Below are 21,047 nucleotides of genomic sequence, written 5' to 3'. Positions count from 1 at the left end.
TTCTGACATTCAACTACAGGTTTTATGAGCTTAGTGTTTGATACCATCCAAGATCTCCACTCCAATCAAATTTAGGTTCAATGTGATAGTTAGACTCCATTAGAGTCAAATTCCTCTTTTATTTTGGTTTTATCTTAATCACCCCTTTTATCCACTAGTCCAGAAGCCAGTAATTCCCCACAAAGGCACCCAGATACGCAGTATTACACATTCAGGACCAACAGAGTTTGTTGTCATCACATTCATTGCCAGAAACTTGAAATAGTTGCACCAAGACAGCATAGAAACAAATATAATTTCTCCAAAAGATTCTTTTCTAAAAACGATAGCAGAACAAGATGTTTTCCATGAAAACCTCTCTGCTGAGAAGAACATATGTGTGCGGATACAAACACAAGAAGACTTTCCAAAACTACTGACAAGATGGGAAAGTACCCAATGGTGAGAAACATGGTATGTACGACCATCCCGGTCCCCTAGATGCTGAGGAGGAAGAAGCAAATCACAGAATTTTAGAGCTCAAAGGAATCTCAATGACCACCTAATCCAGTTCTCTGCAAACTCTTTTTAAGTGCGGATTCTTTTGTTCAAGAGAAATCTTATCCTGAAGATTTGTATAAAAGCTGAGATGCTCTTACTGAATCAGGGAGGAACAGCCCAGAACCTAACCCACTCTGCTTTCATCCTCTCACCCCCAGCAGCTCTTATGAGGGCTCCAGGGAACCCTTGGGGTTCTTCAGAACACAGTTTGAAAGTCACTATTCTAACCCAACCTCTTCCTTTTACCATCAGGGGAAATGAAGCCCAGAGAAGCTACCTGACTTGCCTGAGGTTACACAGCAAGTCAGCAGCCTAGGCAATCCCCTTATCTTCCTTCAACACTTTTTCCATGACGACACCTGAGTCTTCTAATGAACTACCTTTTGTTTCTCCAGACTGTATATATGTTTTTGTATGTTTGCACCCGTCCCCAGTGTTCCCAAGAAAACCTAACAAACCAGTCCTTGCTTTCACTCTAAAGCTTGGAGTCTGCAATTTGGACATAAGCTCTTGGCTGCCCAGGAGAGCTGGAAGCACAGGGCAGAAAGGCAGAGGGTTGGCAACACTGTCCTGAGGCAACCAGGAGACACTCTATTTTCAGCCTGAGTTGGGTTGAGTTTCTGCTCTTACAGGGAATCAGGTAGTTCTCAGCAAGTCACCTGAGAGCTGACATCCAAGTCAGACCCCAGCCTAGAAGCTGTGGACACCTGACTGAACCGCTAAACCTCCTCATTTCTCCATCCGTAAGGAGGAGAGGAAGGGAGAAAGCCACCACATGGCATGTTATGTCCAAAGAGGTTAGAAGTTGAATAGCTCATGTGTCTGATGGCCGGTTATGCTTTGTGTGAAAAAGTAGAAGCAAGGCCCAACATTGGTTCTACAAGCTGGCTGTTCCCTTCATCTGCTCAGAAGGCATGAGGTCGGAGGAAGTGGTGGAGAGGGGCTTTCTGATTAACGTGCTCCGTCAAAGAAAACGCTATGATCACAGCGAAACAAAGGGCTCATTCAGTACTTCACTTGCAGGACCTCATATGACCCCCAGCGCACCCAGTGGGTAGGTCCTGCTATTTGCATTAGAGCTAGTTACCTTATTAACTAGCTAGTTGAGTGGTTCAAGATGACACGACTAGAAAATGATGCACCTAGAATTTGAATTCAAAGTCATCTAGCTGCAAAGTCTGTGTTCTTAACCACTGCCCCATCCTACCCTTCCACCTTGCCAAGCTGCGCAGGTGCGGGGCGGGGGGAGGATGACAGGATATTCAAATTCGCAGGACTCTGTCAGCCCAGCAGGGGGGCGGCAGACATGGGCACCACAGCTGGATTCCCAGGGTTTCCCCTCCAGCTTGCCCTAAAGAGAGTTCCCAGCAAACACAGGATCCCAGAAAGCTCCCAGAGGCAAGAATTCTTGGCTTGTTTACTGATTCCCCCAGGTTGCAGGGGGAGGGGGCGGGGTGTGTGTGAGCTGGGCACAAAGGCAGGATAAAGGTAAACTTTCTGCGTGTGAGAACCATTCCCCCCTCCAAGGAGCCGTGTCACACTGTATGTCACCGTCATCAAAGGGGCTGTGCATAAACCTGAAAAACCAAACGGACCTGTCTGTAGGTGTTACTTATATCACAAGGCTACAGGTGCCTTTATTTCCACTGTACGCCGGTGCTGGGAGCGCCCGCCTTCTCTTGCCTTGAAAACCTCCTCTTTGGACCCAGCACCGCTGTCCTCAAGTAAGCACCTTTTCTTTGCTCTTTTGGATGAATTGTAAGGGGTTTCAGGGCTTAGAGCCTCCGGCTGGGGCCTGGGTCTGTAGGTCTGTCCCCAGCTCCAGACTGCCCGCCCTCCTGCCATGTCCATCAGTCACAGTGCCTCCCGGGAGCTGTTTGAGTGGGATTTAACTGCTTACCTGAGAGAGACATTTTTGCATCCTCAGGCTGTGTAGCCAGCCACCCACCACCACCGTGGTAGCCCCCACTGCCTCTGGATCACTTGATTAAACCAAGGGGAACTAACTAAGAGAGAATGCATACAGGCACTCTATTCTCTACCCTTCCTAAAGCTAACCTTAGGAAGGGAAGCTGGATTTTACACCAAAAAATATTCAGCTTCAAGGAAAGCCCACCTTCTCCTGCCTAAACGCCTCCTTTTCCCATCGGCCTGCTCATGGACACCCCCCCCCCTTGAAACAGAGAAGATAGCTGCCTTATACAGATTAGGGCGTTTTTCAGGAGATTGTCTTACATAATAGCTTAAAGGAAACCCGTTCTGCCCTCTCACACCACCTCCATATAGAATGCTTCCAGAAAAGCAATGGTTAGGGTTTTTCCACTGTATTTATTCTCAGACCTCCGCAAAGACTCTGTAGTATGTGGTGTTCGTGTGCATTCGCCCCCTGCTGGCAGCCACCAGTAGCACATGCTCCCTTCTCCAGCTGGAGCTGGGGATCCACGTTTATTTGGATGTGCTAAGAATTTTACAAACTGGAAAGGTTATCAGACATCATTAGGGACAACCTCTTCGCTTTACAGATGAGGAAACTGAGGCCTAGAAAGGTAAAGTGATTTAGGGAGACAGCTTCATGTTTTAGTCTAAAGACGCAGGGAGAGGGGTTGTTTGCCCCTCTGAGTGAAAGCTTAAATCTTTTGTCCCCATGTTCTCTGTGAGAATGTTTTTCATGATTCAAGGTGCTGTTGACAAGAGTTTTCACAGATTGGTTTTCTTCTTTTCAAAGAAGTCACCTGAGTAGCAACCTTTTAGATATATTGACAATGATTGATTTTCTTTCCCGGCCCCCCCCCCCCCCGCTGGGACAGGAATGGACATACGTATTATGGCTACTCATCTACATATATTACCTAATTTGGTTAAATCCTTGGGATATCCTGAGCATTGTGTTTAAAATCCCCATTTTAGAGATGAGGCATTTTAAAGATGAGCTCAGAGAGGGTCATGGATTTTTACATAACACACTTTGTATAAAACAAAAATAAAGAATAAAAAATACAATTTCGGCAGGCTGAGTAGCAAGAAGTGTGTCCCACGTCCCTTGCCTTGTGGGTGGCAGAGGTGGGATTTAAACCCCAGTGGATTTAATCCAAACCAAAGCTGATAAGCTTTGTACTGGAGCCCACAGTAAACTATACGGCGTACCTCCTATGAGTCTTCGCTGAATCTTTAGAAAAACAAACTAACTAGCAAACTCCCTACACAAGCCAAAGAAAGATGAGGAATCACTTGGCAAGACGTCAGCAAGGCAGTTCTCACAGCTGCTCTGGTTTCTCCCAGAGCAAACACTCAAGCAGCCAACCCACAATCCTTTAGTAGCAAGTATTGAAATAGTCCAGTGGGTTTTCCTCCATGTGTCCCTTCTTAGGGAGGTCCAAAAGGTGGAAGTGGACCCTGCCTTGCCCGCAGGGCTTGGGACCTGATGGACACTGGGATATCGCTGAGGCTTTAGAGGACAAAAAGCTTTATTTTTCCCAGTGAGATTGCCCAGGTGGTGGGATCAGGGAAGGCCCTTCCTGGCCCCCTTCTCCATGGTTTACACCCTCACAGCCTTGTTCTGCCCAGTGATGTATTAGCGCATAAACAGCCAATGTGTAGGTGCTTCACTGGGTGGATTTTTGGTCACATGCCCGAAGTGAAGTTGATGATCTCTGCCAGGGTCAGGAAGGAATTTTCCTTCTCTGGCTAACTGGCCAAGGCTGGGTGGTTTTCTGCTTCTGCTCTCTCTGGAAGGCTGAGCAGAGGTGCCATGGACACCACACCTGTGACTGCTGCCTCTGACTCGTGTGAGGGCAGGAAGCCCACAGGCCTGTCTCTCTGACTGTGTGGACCCTCCCCGTGCACCTTGGTGAGTGAGCCGACTCTCAGAAGGGATAGGAAGCCTCTGCAGGCACTGGGGACCTGAGCGTCCACGCCACTCCCAAAGGTCCAGCCAGCCTTTCTCGTGCATGGAAGAGAACCCACTTGATTCCTCCCCCTTGTGTGGAATGTGCTTGACCCTTTCCTACTTATTAGGCAGCTAGAATGTGGACCACACTTTGGGGAAACTGATTCCTACTGCCGTGGGTCTGTGGATGGGCCATGAGTGAGGGTCCAGAGTACTTAAGGCGCCTGGCTAGCCCAGGCAAAGAATGTCCAGAGTCCACAGTGGGCATAGGAGGAAAGGGAGAAGAGAAAATTGGGGGAATTTTTAGAGCTAAAAGTTTCATCTCTGTAGTGATTGAATTGTACTCCAGTTTGGTGAGCTGACTTGACTGCACCATCCAACTATACCACCGTATATATGCGTGTGCATATGCACGCACACGTGTGGATGTGTCGGCCCACTCCAGTGGGTTCCTGCAGAAAATCACGCAGCTGGGGCAGGTCTTGGAGTCCACCTCATCGGTGTGTCCATTTAGCAGATGAAGAACTGAGGCTCGGCAAGGAGCAAGTATATGACTCCCAGCCCAGTGCTATTTCTGTGATGACAAACCAGCCAGCCCCTCAAAAACCAAAAATGTGTGGTTAGAACAGCAGGCCTAGGACCCTCCCTAGACATCCCTTCTTGTCCTGCTGCTGATTCTGGTTCTAACACAGTGCTTCTCAACCTTTTTTTTCTTTATCACCCCCTCTAGGGAGCCTTTTTAGATCATTGTTTCTTAATCGTACCCCTTCCATGAAATGTTAATATCACAGATTTACTATTTATCATTTACGTACTATGGCCTTTTGGAGGGTCATAAAGGATTATAATGGCTAAGATTTTTCTGACCCTCAAGAACCAATTTTTTCCCTCTAGGGTCACTGTCCCCCCCCACTGGGAATACATATTCTAACTTCAGGCCTGGCCTTACAAATCACTGGGCACCAACGTCTTCACTGAGAAGAGGGTCCTCAAATAGCTGTTCTCTCCCACCACCCTGTTCCACCTACATTAAAGAAATCTTAAGGGCTAAAATGTTCAATTATTAAAAGGACCATAGAGAGCCTAAGAAGCTGGGCTGCGGAATACAAAGCAGCCATTATTCCCAAACTTTCACACCTAGAGCCCACTGGCTAAGTGGCCGAGGTCTCTTGTGGAGAATCCAGAGTTAATAACACTCCGTCCTCCCACTGCAATAGCAAAAAAAAAAAAAAAAAAAAGCTGCTGCCTTTTATAAAACACATCTTTCCACAAAGCAAAAGATAATTACAGAAGAAAAATGCATGTTGTACACCTGAAGACAGCCCTTTAAGAAAACTTGATGGATATAATTTGCCATAGAAGAACCACCAAAGGGAATCAGATACAGACGGTGCTGTGTACAGCCCTGGAGAGATTACAGAGCAGCCAGTGGGTTGGTGCAAAAAGAAGAAAAAAAAGAAGTCTTTAAAGGAGGTAAATATCGTACTGGTCAAAAATATTCCTAATTTTTATATGATCAAATTCAATTTACCAAATGACTTTTGAGAGCTTTGCTAGGCAGAGATGAGGAAGAGTGCACTCCTACTGTCACGTTATGTATCTGGAGGATTCCTAATTGACATCGAAGACCTGGGAACTGTTTTCTATTTTCCTCCACATGGAGGCCACCTCTCCTTTCTCCAAGCCTAGCAGTGAAGGTCATGTCAGAGGCCTGCCATTCTCTTCCTCCATTTTCTGAGCCTCCAGCCCAGAAGGGCAGGGGGCATTTTTACATTGAGCCCTCACTTAAGAGAACTTTTCTGGGGTCATGTCCAGAAAGAAGAAGGGGCTTTGGGCTCCAGGGGCCCTTCCCTCCTTCATAATCTCCCACCCCCATCCCTCTTCATCCAGCCACCTGCTCTGGATATAAAACCAATCAATCCGTGGGAAAATCAGAGTCCAAACCCAGGCAGCCTTGACTTCTGTTTGATATGGCTCGCAGCGGGAGATCTAAGAACGTGATAATCTGCTGGGCACGTTAACCCTCTCCGGGCACCAGGAAGGAGGCTTCCTAGTGCGGTCTGGTGAACCTTCGATGACGCCCAGAGAGGGTGCCTACATGTGAGAATTTGAACTCAGTTATTTATCTACGTCTGGAGCACAGTTCTCATGCACATCTGATGGTGATGATGATAGATAGAGAGATTTGCAAACATCCCCAAAGAATTGATCTTTGGTTCTGGAAGCACACAATCCCTGCCCCTCTCGGTACTGAGGTCCTATTTGACGTGTAAGTGAACCTGGGATGCGTCTGCGAACAGATGAGGCTGTGAGTGTTTTTAGAAAGGGAAGCAGATGGGTTGGAAAAAAACGTAAGAATTCTGTATACCATAACGCTGTGTGACTTTGACAAAGTTACACAAATTTCCTGGGCCTTAACTTTCTCAGCTGTAAAATGGGTGCGGGGAAAGATTAGACCAACTCAGTACTTTCCAACATGCGTTACTCCGACCACTCATGATACATGAGATAAATCTGGTCGGGTGTAGGCAAACTTTTTCTTAAAGCACTAGATAGTAAATATTTTAGGATTTGCGGGCCTAAAGGCAAAAATCAAGTACATTATGTGTGTACTTATATAACCATTTAATATGTAACCATTTTAAAATGTAAAATCATTTTTAGCTGTGGGCCATTCAAAAATAGGTAGTGGGCTAGATTGTGCCTGTAGGTTGTAGTTCGTGAACCTCTGATCTAGGCGGTGCACGGATGACTAATTTTTATTTCAATGCTTATGTCTTTATTTTTATGTATGTGAAACGAATACCGACCTTCCACTTATAGTGGTGATGTAAAGTTTTCCTTTTAAATAAATGTGGTTATGTTAAAATAAAAAGGGAAGTGATTTTTTTAAATATATTAAGGAAGTTATCATGGTGGCAGGCGAATGACTAAAGCTTGGGAAACACTGGACGAGATGATTAATAAGCTCCTGACCATCTAAAATTCCATGCACTTAATAACCTGGAATCTAGTCTTTGCTTTGACACTTCCCAGCTTTGTGATTTTTGAGCTGCTGTGTCCCCTTTGCAGAAGGGAGTAGAACCACGCTATCTCATCAACATTATTGCGATAATCATAATAGAAGTTGGGTGAACAAATTTTTCTAATTCACCAAACATGAATTCATTTTTTTCTGAATTGTGGGAATATGGGAAACAGCAAAAGGAAACCTGAAAGACGAGACTGGTGGGGCAAGAATGCTTATGAGTAGAAGCCCCAGCCCATTTTTTTCTATCCCCTTTCCAGCCTCCACCAGTCATCTTCTCCCAAAGCTTCCCACTCGCCAGCATGCACAATTAGGTTCATGACTTCTTAAACAGACCCACCTGCGTTGTCACCCAAACTCCCAGCACCTGCCACCTGGGTGCTCTGCAGCGTGTTACCTGGAATCTCAGAGCGCCCATCCCTCATCTATAAAAACAGAACCCACACCAGAAACTGTCTCAGAGTGGTTGCCCTGGGGACACCATGAATAATGAACGTAAACTGCTCAGCCCAGAGCCCTCAGTGAAGCAAGTGTGTTACAATTATCACAGGTCTTCACTCTCTTATCCAAAACCCTGAGGCGAGATGTGCTGAAGAATTCAGAATTCTTCAGGTATTAAGAAGGTGCCACAGGGTATATACTGCAGAGCACAGAATACCCCTCTCAAGGTATTGGCTGCTAGGACTGCTTAAATGCGTTAATATTTCTGTAGTGTATCATATGAATATTGATCAAGTGGAACAAATAAAGCTATAGCTATAGGTATAAAACTACAGAGCATATCTATAGTTGTATACGTTTAATAAATGTATAGTATTTAGTTTATATACATATATAGAAGTAGAGATATAATATATATTATAATCATATATAAAAATTTTATAACATCAATTCAGGACTGTTTTTGCTGGGAAATAAGTTGGAACCACACACACACACACACACACACACAAACACACACACACACAAATATACTTTCAGTTTCAGAGCTTTTGGATTTCAGAATTGTGGATCAGTGTTTGTGGGCATATTCATTTATAATAATTCTTGCCCTGTTTTCAGAAGTATACATATATTTTTTTGGCCACGCACCATGCGGCATGCGGATCTTAGTTCCCCAACCAGGGATCAAACCCCCGCCCCCTGCAGTGGAAGCATGGAGTCTTAACCACTGGACTGCCAGAGAAGTCCCAGGAGTATATTTTTAGACATTATAATCCAGTTCAGGGCTCAGGTGTGAGAGAATAGGAAAAGTAAAGAAAGAACATTATTATATAATAAAAGCCTTCATCCTCCAATCCCAGCTTTGTCACTTACTGGCCATGTGACCTGGACAATTGTCTCAACCCCTCTGCCTCAGTTTTCTCATCTATAAAATGGGGATACACACACAAACCTCACAGGAGGTGGCAAGGATTAAAAAATGTCACCATGGAAAGCACTTAGAGGGGTGCCTGGCTCCTGGGAGACTGTATGTTTGTAAGCGTTTGCCGTCATTACTAAAAACCAAGTGTCGCCCTGCTGGGGGCTCCTACAGTGTGGCTTTCTTCCTTCATCCGCCTCCTCACAGCCTCTCCTGCCGTTACAGGGTGATGTTGGACTCAGTGGCACACAGCACCTTCCTGCCCAACGCGTCCTTCTGCGACCCCCTGATGTCGTGGACTGACCTGTTCAGCAATGAAGAGTATTATCCTGCCTTTGAGCATCAGACAGGTGTGTACGTCTGGAGAAGCTCATCTGAGCTGGGACAGACTGGGGCAGGAGGTGGTGCTGGCCTCAGGCGTGTGACAATGCCATGCTGGGGGCCTGAATACGCCAGCTCTCACCAGTGTTAAGGGCAGAGGATCACAGGAGACCCAGGCGGGAGGAAGGGCCGCTTCTGCAGAGAGAAAAGCACTGGAATCCTCGCCCCAAGCTTTTCCCAGCTCTGTGGGCTTGGGGAACTCCACTAACCTCTCTGAGCCTTATTTTGCTAATGGGTAAAAGGGAGATGATAACACCAATCTCTTGGAGTTATTATATTTAAACAATGTAATAGAAAGAAACCCTTAGCCCGAAGCCTAGTACACTGTGATTGTTTGATCACTGTGGCTTTAGCCAACATTTGCTAACTACTAGCTATGCCCCAGACTCTGTACCAAACACCTGTCTCTTCCTTATTGAAGCCCTAGGAGAAATTACTAATTACTATTCCCATTTTATAGATGAAGAAACTGAGACACAGAGAAGTTACATGACCTGCCCAAGGTCTCACAGTTAGTTAAGTTTCATGCAAGTTGACTTGAGCGTCTGCACTCTTAACTCTCTTACATGTTCATCTTATAAATGACGTAACGCTGTGATTATTGGTATTAATATTTTAGATAGTCTCTGAGCTTCTATTTCCTTATCCCTAAAGCAGGGATGATGAGAATTACTGTGAGGATTAAGGGAGCCAAACTGTGAAATATATAGCCTGACACCAAGCAAGTGCTCAGTAAACAGGAGTGTCCTTGCTGTCCCCCAGGCTGCCCTCCCCACACTTCCTCCTCTCCCAGCCCAGTTTTCTCCTCCTAAGAAGGAAGCACGGGGCCTTGTGCAAGCCCCATGCCAAAGGGAGGCCAGCTGAGCTTTGCCCCAGAAACCCTCTGTGGGCCTCTGTCCCCAGGTGCTTGGGTGACTACACATCACAGCAAGCCTGGCTGACTGCTAGCATGGCAGGTGCACGCCCCGCAGAGGGTGATGCAAGCACTGATCGAGCCCTCAGGCCTCACCACCCAGCCTTGACCCTGTGTGCTCCAGCCCAGCAGGGCCCACACTCAGGGTCAGGAGGCCAGCAGCCTCCGGAAGAGGCCAGGCCTCTGAGAACACTGTGAAATGTCCATCTCAAGGAGCCCCTGCCTCCAGGCCAGAGACCAGTGTTGCACAGACAGACCTGAGACACATACTTACAAATCGAATCCCACACCATCCCCCAACCTCACACACGACACACTTGTACGTATGACATCGCTCACTCTCACCAGGGTCCAGATAATTGCACATGGACCTGAGTCATCCAGCCGCACATTGTAATTCTCCTTCAGGCCTAAGGAGCACCTTGTTTCCAAGAAAGACAATGAGGAATGTACTCGATCTCCCCTACACTCATTATTTGGTCAAGAGGCTAAATTTGAAGGAGGAAAACGAAGGCTTTCGAGTCCCTGTCCCTTCCCCATGTGTCCCACAATGGTGGAGCCCAGCTCCTGTCCCTTCTCTCCATCCATGCATAACCCAGAGCTGCCATCCTGGGAGCCTCCTCTTCCTGCCTCTTCTACCAGGGGGCATCAGAGCAGGATGGGAGGGGGTGGCCTCAGCCGCCTACCCCGTGCAATGTTCCAGGAGCTTCTGTAGTTGTCAAGAGCTCGGACTTTGGAGCCAGGTGTCCTAAATATGAAGAGCGGCTCTGCTATTTAATAACTGCAACACCTTACTCTCTCATGCCTCAGTTTTCTCGTCTCTGAAGTGGAGATAGCAGTAATGCCTATCTCGCAGACTTGTGAGGGTGAAATGAGTTAATAGGTGTGAAGTGTCTGGGACATGGCAGGCACAAAGAAAGCACACACAAGTGTGTAAAAATGAAGGATGAGTTTCAGTTTGGGTTGAAGAAGCAGCTCTGGAGATGGATAGTGGTGATGTCTGCACAACAATGTGAATATACTTAATGCCACTGAACTGTGCATTTAAAAAGTACGGACCCAGCTTTCTCCTGTCTGAGGCCTCTGCATCTCCATCAGTGTAATGAGGGATTGGACCAGGTCCTTGCTAGGATCCCTTCCTGAAGCGTCTCTGATTCCTGCATCAGGCAACATCACAGAGGTAGACTTCATCCCCCACCACCCATTGGGAGACTAGAAATTCCCACCAAGATGTGAAGACAGAATATCCTCCGAGAGTGGCCCAGCTTCCTGACATTCCCCGAGGGAGGAGCCAGGCTTTGGGCTGGCCCTCTGGCCCTCTGGACTTCAGAAGGAGCCGAGTGTCTCTGAGCTCATAAAGGTCAAGGTTGGGTGTGAAAATTTAGTCTCAAATGAGGACCCGGGCTCCCCGAGTCCCACTGGTGGGAGGAATGCCCTGCAGTGCCTTCTGTCTTTTTGTCACCCCAAGAGGTGACACATGGGTCTGAGTGTCTGCAAAAACCTTCTCTGAGAGGGATGCGTCAGGGGAGAGCCAGGTTCTCCTCCAGACACTGCTCCGCCATCTGTCCTAAGGTCCTTGCCCACCTCCCAGGAAATTCCAGCTTGAATTCAGGGTTGTCCCAATGGCAGCTTCCTGTTTGGGTCTGAGGTCAAGGGCTGGTGCTGGCATCCACCAGCCCCATGACCTTGGGCAGGTTTTCCCGAACATCTCTGAGATATGCTCTCCTCAGCTGAAACGCCATCCACCTCCCAGCGTTGGGAGGATTGACTGAGATTCCACATATAACGTGTTTAGCAAAGCACCTGGCCCTTGGCAAGCGGTCACTGTAGCCAGGACACCTCATGACTCCCTCGCAGCTGGTGGATAAACAGCTTTCTCTCTGCTCGCTTCACTTTTCATATTGAACAAAAGCAGCCCGGGTCTCCATCTCAGCCTTTCCAATTCAGAATGTTGGCAGCTTAGACACTTTGAGACCAAAGGGAGAGAAAGGGAGAAAGAAATGATGTGCCCGCTGGATAAATGATGTCCGTGAGAGTGCAGGGAGGAATACGCAACCTAGCTGGGAAAACCAGCTGCTTACTGCCTCTTAACTGGCTTTAGCAGAGGGCAGCTGAATCTGTGTCCGGCGTGCGTTAGGTGCGCAGCATCTGGCCTGTCTTAGAAGCAGCACAGCCTGCTACACGGCAGGCTGGCGAGTGAGCAGTCACAGACTGCAGAATGTTCTAGAATATCATGCGCTAACCCTGGCCTTCCCTTCAGCTTTTAAAGTAAAGAGTTACAGATACTGGAAAATGTTATCAAAGAGGGATGTAGAGGGGAAGTGCATAAATTTCACAAGCATGTGGTATTTTGAAGAGATTATTTCTCCAGTCAAGTCCCAGTCGCCAAGCATCTGACAAGCCATGGAATACCCTGATCTAACCCCTACTTTCTGGAACTCCATCCTGACCCTCACACACCCACACACCCCTCCCCTGATTGCCGAGGTGGCCAGGCCAACACTCAGTAGGCCTTGGCTTTCGGATCTTCCTTATACTTTGCGGCAGAGGTTGAGGCAGCTCTAGGGGTTCCCAGGAGGTCCCTCGGGGACCTGCAGTGACAGCTGAGAAGGACAAGCTTTAGGTCCCCCTCCCCACCTCCCTCCCTCACTTTGATTCGGAAGATATACAGCATAGTGGTTACTAAGGCTTGGCTGCAGGAACTGGAATCTGCCTGTATGACCTCCTCCTCGCTCAGCCACTTACTCGTTGTGTGACCTCAGGAAAGGATTTCACCATTCTTTGCCTTACTTTCATCATTTACTTTGTAAAATAAGCTACGTGATCTAGGACCTCATAGCATCATGTTGAGGATGACATGAGAAAACTCAAGGAGTGTAGCATGGTAACTGGCACGTACTAAGTGCTCAACAAATATGTTAGCAATGGGAGATTTTATTTGAAGACAGAACTGTTTCTTAAAAAAGAAAACAAGGTGCAAAACCCTGATCTTGGATATTAACAACCAGAGGATCAGGAAGAGAGGCATCTGGGTCTCACAGGGGCTTTTCTTAGGCAAGACTCCGGTTCAGGGTATAGAAGTTTGAGATCAGATATGAGAGAGAGTCTAGGAACTTCTAAATCGAAACCAGATAATGAAATACAAAATCATTGGAAAGCCTAAGGTGAGCCCCGTGGCGGTAGTCACACCCCAGGACACCCCCAAGGAGAGACCTCACCATCAGCCACCTCCGGCCTCTCCCACACGCATCCAAGCCTTTGGGCAGCTGTGGCCCCAGGACGGCTCAGGGCTTGGTGCTCTCTGCCCCTTTCTAACCACACTCCCATGGCCTCGGCTCTCTGCGGATACCCAGCCAGCCCTTCTCGTCTCTTCTCCACCCAGTTTCTTACACTGCTCCAGGCTTTTTTTTTTCCATCTCATGGTCTAAATCATTCCACAGGCTTGGAAGAAAAGCCAAGAAGGACTATTGGATGGGGCTAGACCAGCTCAGGAGGGAAACCTAGAAGCAATATATCATTTCAGATCTCTCCTCATAAAGTCCTTCCTTTCGGTGACAAAGCCACAATCGATGGTGCCCGGTGCTATCCAGTCCACTCCCTGGCCTCTTCAGCGCTGTTCCAGGCAAAAGACTTTCCCAATTCCCAATGCTAATAAATCATGCTAATTGTGGTCCAGTCCGTCTAACTCAGGCCTCCTCTGACCCAAACTGTCTGCCTCGCTCTCACTGAGTTTTGAGTTGCTTTGTTCTGCTTGTCCGTCAGCTAGACTCAGGCCCCGGTGGAGATGGCCTCATTTCCCTGAGAACAAATGTCATCCCAAAATAATAACTAATTACAAGTGACATATGGAAAGCTTCCTGTCGTTCAGATAACTGGGCTAAGTTCTTTACATGCATCATTTCTCTTCCATTTCGTAGCAAACTCCCTAAGAGGTAGGCACTATTATTATTCCTGTTTTATAGATGAAGGAGGCTGAGGTCCAGAGAGGTTAGGAAACTTTGTTAGGATTGCACAGCTAACAAGTTGAGGAAACGCAATTAACGTAGTGGTATGAGTAGCCCTGATATTAACAAGTATAAATGGGTGGTATTTAATGGGCACTTACTACCTGCCTGTCCTTTTCCAAGCACTTTCCACGTATTGATTCACTTAATCTTTTTAACAGCATTATGGGGTACGTCCTAGTATTCCCATTTTGCTGAGGGAGTGAGAACAAGAAACAGATGCCCTTGGAGACCCTCTTAGGGTCCCTAGGAGGCAGGACCACTAAGTGTGAGATCACACACCCGTTCAGCTTTTAGGGGGAATCCAAATATCAAGAGCCCTGGTTTCAAGTTCTAGAACAGTGATATTCAAGGAGCCTTCTGGGGCTAAGGAGGGGAAGCCATATAGTACCTTCCCCTAACTCCCAGCAAAGCAGCACTGCTTTTTTTCCAGAGAAGTTTCAATTTGAAGAAAATACTATTCGACTAAAAAAGTTTAAAAGCCTTAGCATGCCCGCTGTAAACAATAGCCCTGAAGGAGACAACCGTCCAGAAGCTTGTGAAGTTCTTCCTCACAAAGTCACTGCCAGGAGTGAGCCAGCCTTGGAAGAGTTTTGACTGACCCTCAGAGTGGTTTTTAAAAATTAAATAAGTCAGCACTTAAAAATCAAGAGATTTCACATAATATCTGGGCTTGGCAACACAGGGCCCACCTTCCTGCCTGGCAACAGCCAATTGGAGCCGGGCCACCACTGTCCACTTGGCATGAACTTGCCCATTCCCACCGTCCCCATCGGGGGCCACTTTGGGCACTGACATACCCTGCTGACCCTGTGGGAATCTGAGTGTGCCAGCCAGCTCCAAAACATAAGGCCTCCCTCCAAATTTCACTGCATCCCAGGTTATAGCACCGGTTGTGAGCATTTCCTCCCAGAATTGCTGAAAACTCCCTTTAGCCCCCTAATTCTTCTTCCCAATGCAGCTAGCCCTTAAACAAGTGTCCTGACCTACTTCCGACTTCAAAGGAGCTGGCCAAGGCTGCTGTTTAATCGTGGCCTGTGGACCTTTGGATTAAGTCTACCAGGTACAGGACATCATCCGTACCCAACTGGTAAACACAGGCAGAAGGGCCTCATAGCTCAGCTTCTCCGAAAAGTCTAAATTATTTTGTGAATAGTAAGCACATCGAGGCAAACACTTTACACTTCCAGACAATACAACCTGTTAAAGATAACATATTCTCTGGGTGTATCACCCTGTCTTGTATTTTCCCTGAGTGCATCTCTTCCGAGTAGTGAAGGGGTCTCCGTGCAATACAGACACATACTGTATAAATATTTATATAAACTATGTGCATATGTTTTAATATATTTATATATATATATGTATATATATATATATATATATATATATATATACACCTTCATTGGAATTGCTGAGTCAGTCTTCCAGATGTGTGTCCAGTCTGGTCCTTGCCAACCAAGAAGAGTGAGACAAAGGTGATGCAAACTTCCCACGTCCAGAGGCAGAAGAGTTGGTGGAGGCCTAACCCCCTGACCGACCAGCCGCGTGGCCTGAGTCACGTAACCTCTCAGAACTTCACTTTCCTCCCTGTGAAGTGAAGATAATAAGTGGCAGTCCCCTGGCTGGTCATTTCACCTCCGGAACACCCACAGGGGGCTAGGCGGGCTCCGCCCTGCTGACTCAGGGTGAAGAGGCAGAGCTGGCCACGCCCCTGTGGGACAGCAAGCCTTCCTGACAGGGGCAGTGAGCTGGGTCTTGAGGACGAGCAGCAATTACTTAGAGGACAGGAGGGGACCGCACCCTAGGTGACCAGAGGCGCCTGTGCAAAGACGCCAAGAGGCTTCCCTCTATGCTGGCGCTTCGCCCTCCACCTGGCCGAGAACAGCTACTTTGCTCGCGCTCGGGACGGACTCCGCCGGCGAGGAGAGCCTGCCGTGTTTTGCCCTGGCTCTGACCTCCCCGTGGGGCGGGCCCGAGCCGCACACGAAGCCTGCTCTGCGGGGAAGCTGCCGAGGAGAGAGAGCCGAGAGGACGGAGGCTGCGCTAGCGACACCTTCCCAGGGTCAGTGACACTTCTCCGAATCCCTTAGGCCCTCGCTGGCCTCCAGAAACAACATGGCCGTGGCCGTCTCCCCGGGGCAAAGAAAATGACTTGGGGGTGGAAGAGAGAGGGGAGGGGCTCGGAGACTTGGCGCACGCTCTCCATGGAGAGAAATGAAGTGTGCCCTGCAAGGGCAGCACCCCGATAGGCATCTCCGGCGGGGCTCAGCTCGGGACCCAGGGAGGAAGAATTTCAAGGCTCATAAACATCTCTCGTGGGAATACCAGGGAAGTGGAGGCCCCGGGTTTACTCCAGCCAGAACTCGGCACGTGAAAGCACAGGCCAGAAGGGGGAAGGGCCGCCAGGTGTTCCCAGGAGACCCTGGCACCCCCAGCGGCTGATGGGGGCCCCTTCTCATCCAGCAGGTAGAGGCTACATCAGCCTCCACCATCCTGGCCGGATATCAACTCTTTGACTCACACACATATAGAGTTCTGATTAAAACCCTAAATTTAAACAAACCTGAGATCTGGGACCTGGGACCCTTTGCGTCAGTGCTGGCACCTGGACAAACGAGTCCTCCAACAACAAAATACCAACGAAAGACATTATGAGGGACTAAAAATAACTGCAGGTACGTGCAGTTGGGGCAAATGATGAACAATAAGATACAAAAAGGCCAAAATCCAGCTGCCACTTCTGAGGCGCCAAAGCAAAAGCAGGGTCCTGTGCGGGATGTCTGCGCTCAGCTCCACCAAGGGGGTGGCTAGGCCGCCCCTCCCGCCTGACCCACCAATTCGCCCCACCCTCCCCCCGTTTAAGGGACCAGGTTGACCCTCCTCGGGGATCAAGCAAGGGCACGTGTTTCTTGTTCTCACTCCCTCGTGCTGCAGCACGAGTCCCAAGAAAGCCTTGCCTGAATTCCTCGTCTGGCCTCTTATCAATTTCTATTGAGTCTACAGCAAACCTAGTGTTCAAGTTTGACCTCAGTCCACTTCACGGTGGGAAAAGAGATTTCTGGAAGGCCTCTACGTTTTAGGGGGAAATCCGAGGAAGTAGAGCTGATGTAGATCAGGGCATATAGCAGCCTGGCCAATACACAGGGGGTGCTTAGGGGCAGAGAAGCCATCTCCCGCCTGGGATTAGAAGCGCCACAGTTCCTTTGGGGACAGGGGCAGCCAATGCAGCATTTAAAGGGGGAATCATAACAGCCTCGCTGCCGTGCGCTGTGGGGTGTAACTCGTGAGGGACACTTTCTGTCATCCGCACAGCATGAGCCAGTCACCCCTGCCTGCCTCTGCTCCCTGCCTTTCTCCTCAGCCCTTCTCCTTCTCTCTGGCTCTGTGTCTGCCTCCACTGTCTGATCTCTTCTCTCTGCTGACCTCTGAGGACCAGCATGATGGAACGGAAAGAGTAATGGCTTTCAAGTTCAGACTGGGGTTCACATCCCACCTCTACCCCACACTGGCTGTGGGATCTTGGGCAAGACCTCCATGACCTTCAGTCTCCTCATCTGTGACCTCCTGGGGGACAGGGACCAAACCTCCCATTCATCATGAATTCTCAGATCAAAATTTGTTGCTTCGCAAATAGAAGGTATTCAGTGGTAATCTTCTAGACCCTGTTCTAAGTACCCTAAATACTTTTACATGTATTAACTCATTTAATCCACAGACCAACCCTATGATGTAGGTGCTATCATTGTACCCATTTTACTGATGAGGAAACTGAAGCTTTTTGAATGAATGAATGAATGAATGAGCACAATGGCAATGGCAAGAACTGTTTATGTCAAAGTACCTGACCAAGGACCTGGTACCTCACATCTTCCATAGCAGATCTGCCACCCTTTTGGTTTCTCCTGGCATTGGGACAGTCTGTTGAGCACCCATCTCTGCCCCTGGGTTAGGCACAGCCTCCTCTCAGCCTCCCAGACAGGATGGCACACACCTCTGTCTGGGGCGTAGGGGCCTTCACTGAAGGAGTGAAGGGAATCTGCCCTCTGGATAGAAATTCCTCAAAACAGCACCAAAAACACAAGAACAACAAGACAACCAATGCTTCCACCTCCCCCTTCCCCTGGAGGAGCATGCTCTGGTCATCCAAGGTCTGCCAGATGCTTGGGCAACATTTCAGCAGCCCAAGGCCCTCAGCACAAGATGCCCAGGGGCAGCACACAAACCTATAGCCAGTGCTGGTCAGCTTTCCATAACAGCAGAGGGAATCAGATCAGCCTCGGATGGTGCCTGGCACACCACAGGCATTTGTTTTGGTTGACCAAACATTTCGTTGAGGTTTTTCTGTAAGATGGTGTGGAAAAACCCGAATGAACTTTTTGGCCAATCCGATAATAAGTATTGAATTGATTGATAACTTTCTATGCACCATATAGTTTATAGGCGTTAACCACAAACTCCAGAACAGCCCTGTGAGTGGAGCGTATTATCCCCATTTTAGAGATGAGGAAACTGAGGCTTAAATGTCTATGGATCTTGTCCAAGTAGAAAGCAGCAGAACCAGGATTTGAACCCAGGCCTGTCAGGCTCTAAAGGCTATGCTCTTGATGTGCTGTTGTCTGAAACCAAATACCTGAAGGGACTTTTTCTTTCCTTCTCCCCTAGTTCCCCCCTTTCAAGGAGCTCCCTAGCCAGGACCAGGTCTCTCGCCCCGTCATTCCCTCTTCTGCCAGTAAGGCCACTCATAGGATCCAGTCCCCTCTCTGGTTTTCGCTTCAGGACAGAAGGTGACCAGGACCCCAGCAGAGCAACCCAGGGCTGGAGGCCCCTTCAACTCATTGGACAGAGGATGATGTTAGTAAAACTAGAGCCTCCTTTGAGGGACTTCTAATCCTCTCCTGGCTGTCATCCCTCACTTGTCTCTTCCTGGTACAGCCTGTGACTCCTACTGGCCGTCTGTCCACCCTGAGTACTGGACGAAGCGCCACGTCTGGGAATGGCTCCAGTTCTGCTGCGACCAGTATAAGCTGGATGCCAACTGCATCTCCTTCTGCCACTTCAACATCAGCGGCCTGCAGCTGTGCAGTATGACACAGGAGGAGTTCATCGAGGCAGCTGGTGTCTGCGGGGAGTACCTGTACTTCATCCTCCAGAGCATGCGCTCACAAGGTCAGTGCCAAGAGGGCTGGGCTTTGAGGACAGGGACCCAGTGTTGGGACCAAATGACCTCTGAGGTCCTTCCCTACCATATGACTCACATGGCGAAATGTTATTAGCTGCAACTCTCTGTTAAACCAAATCCCCTGCTAACCAGACCTTTGTGTACCCAGAAGCTCTAGCATGCTAGAATCAGAGATTGGAGGTAAAACGGAGTGAGTTACAAGGAAGCAAGCTGAGTACAATTTTTTAAAAAAAGAAGAAGAAAGAAAGAAAAAGAAAACTAAAACACGTTCAAGGACCGCCCAGGAACCAGGCTGATACAACAAACTATTATGTTCATAAAGATTGTTAGCCATAAAGGGTGGACAAAAAGAGGAGGCTTCTGCTTGACATTTTATTAAGCAGAAGGAGAAGAAAATTAACTAGACCCTTTCCCTTCCCTGTTTCCAGAGGAGTCCGACTAATTGCCGTTTCCTTTTATCACATTCCTAATGGTCAAGGATCGAATGGCCGCAAGGTGGCCCCAGTAGCATTATTTAACAGCAACATGCCCTGCAAGAGTAGAATGTTGCTGGACAGGTTTTTTAAACCCGGAAGCATTTTTTGAGAACATACAATTCTGTATCCCCATATCACAGAGAAAGGAACTGAGGTCCCGAATGGTTAAGTGACTTCTCCAAGGTCAACAGGGCTGATTCATGGAAAGTCAGTACAAAGCAAGGACTGTGAGATCAGAAAGACCTTTGCTCCAACCCTGGCTCTCACACTTCGGAGCCGCAGGACCTCTGGCAAATGGCTTAACCTCTCTGAATCTCCACTGTCTCACCTCTGTGGTGGGGTTATGATACACACCTCCCCGGGCTTCTTGACAGGATTCAGTGAAACATTATCTGGCACAGCAAATAAGGACGCAAATACAATGAATGGCAACTGTTTTTGTCATCATGAATATAACCAAGAGGCAGAAATTTTAAAAAAATAAAGAAACACATCTCAGCTGAATTTTAAGAAAGACCTTTCTAAAAGTTAGCACCTTCTTTTAAAAAGGCAGCTTCAGGGGACTTGCCTAGTGGTCCAGTGGTTAAAACTTCGCCTTCCAATGCAGGGGGTATGGGTTCGGTCCCTGGTCGGGGAGCTAGGATCCCACGTGCCTCACAGCCAAAAAACCAAAACATAAAACAGAGGCACTATTGTAAAAAATTCAATAAAAGCTTTTAAAAAATGGTCCCCATCAAAAAAAATCTTTAATTAATTAATTAATTAAAAGGCGGCTTCAAAAGATACCTAAGGTAGGAAGCTCCCCGTCACTGGAGATAAGCAAGCAATCTAATAGCCCCCTGCTTGATGGCGGTGCCGTGGCAGGGATTCCTCTTTGGGCGGAAACCCACGGAGTACCTTCCAGCACTATGATTCTTTGCCCTCCCCTTGATATCCCCCATCACGGGTGCCTGAGAGCAGGAAAGCTAAGGATGGGGGTTCTCAGGCACTGCTTGGTTTCTGCCCTGGGAGCCATAGCCCCCTGGGGTGAGGAAGGGACAAACAGACCTGCTGTCCCCTGTTATCCAGTCTCTGCTTGATTATCGCCAGTGACAGTGACCTGCCAGGAGCAGTGGCCTCCACTCAGCAGGCCTTCCCTGAAAGGAGGCAAGTCTGAGCAAATCACAGAGGCTCAGGGAGGAGCCTCAGGGGCTCCATTCAGAACCATCCCAAGGGGACAGCCTTGCACGAGAACCCCAGGGCCACAGAGATGAGTATTCCATCCTGAGAAAAGA

The 21,047-nt window shown here is 48.2% G+C and overlaps 1 protein-coding gene across 5 annotated transcripts in view; it reads left to right on the top strand.

The window, feature by feature from the left end:
• Positions 1 to 2,145: 2,145 nt before the first annotated feature.
• The window catches only part of ELF5 (E74 like ETS transcription factor 5), a 28,942-nt gene continuing 10,040 nt past the window's right edge, over positions 2,146 to 21,047 (top strand). Inside the window, exons 1-4 of one of the 5 annotated variants that reach the window (XM_029208452.1) lie at positions 4,238 to 4,387; positions 5,789 to 5,899; positions 9,043 to 9,167; positions 19,051 to 19,284. In XM_029208452.1, the coding sequence (XP_029064285.1) occupies positions 9,047 to 9,167; positions 19,051 to 19,284 (355 nt within the window). In that variant the 5' untranslated portion in view covers positions 4,238 to 4,387; positions 5,789 to 5,899; positions 9,043 to 9,046. Of the gene's footprint in view, positions 2,265 to 4,228; positions 4,388 to 5,331; positions 5,900 to 9,042; positions 9,168 to 19,050; positions 19,285 to 21,047 lie in introns of those variants that run through there. The other 4 variants (XM_029208451.1, XM_029208450.1, XM_029208448.1 and 1 more) reach the window with 4 other exon arrangements.

This window comes from Monodon monoceros, unplaced genomic scaffold, assembly GCF_005190385.1.
Source record: "Monodon monoceros isolate NGI ecotype Baffin Bay Population unplaced genomic scaffold, NGI_Narwhal_1 Super_Scaffold_7, whole genome shotgun sequence".
NCBI classification, from domain to species: Eukaryota; Metazoa; Chordata; class Mammalia; order Artiodactyla; family Monodontidae; genus Monodon; species Monodon monoceros.
The sequence above is the reverse complement of the archived record's forward strand: the minus strand, read 5'-3'. Positions and strand labels throughout refer to the sequence as shown.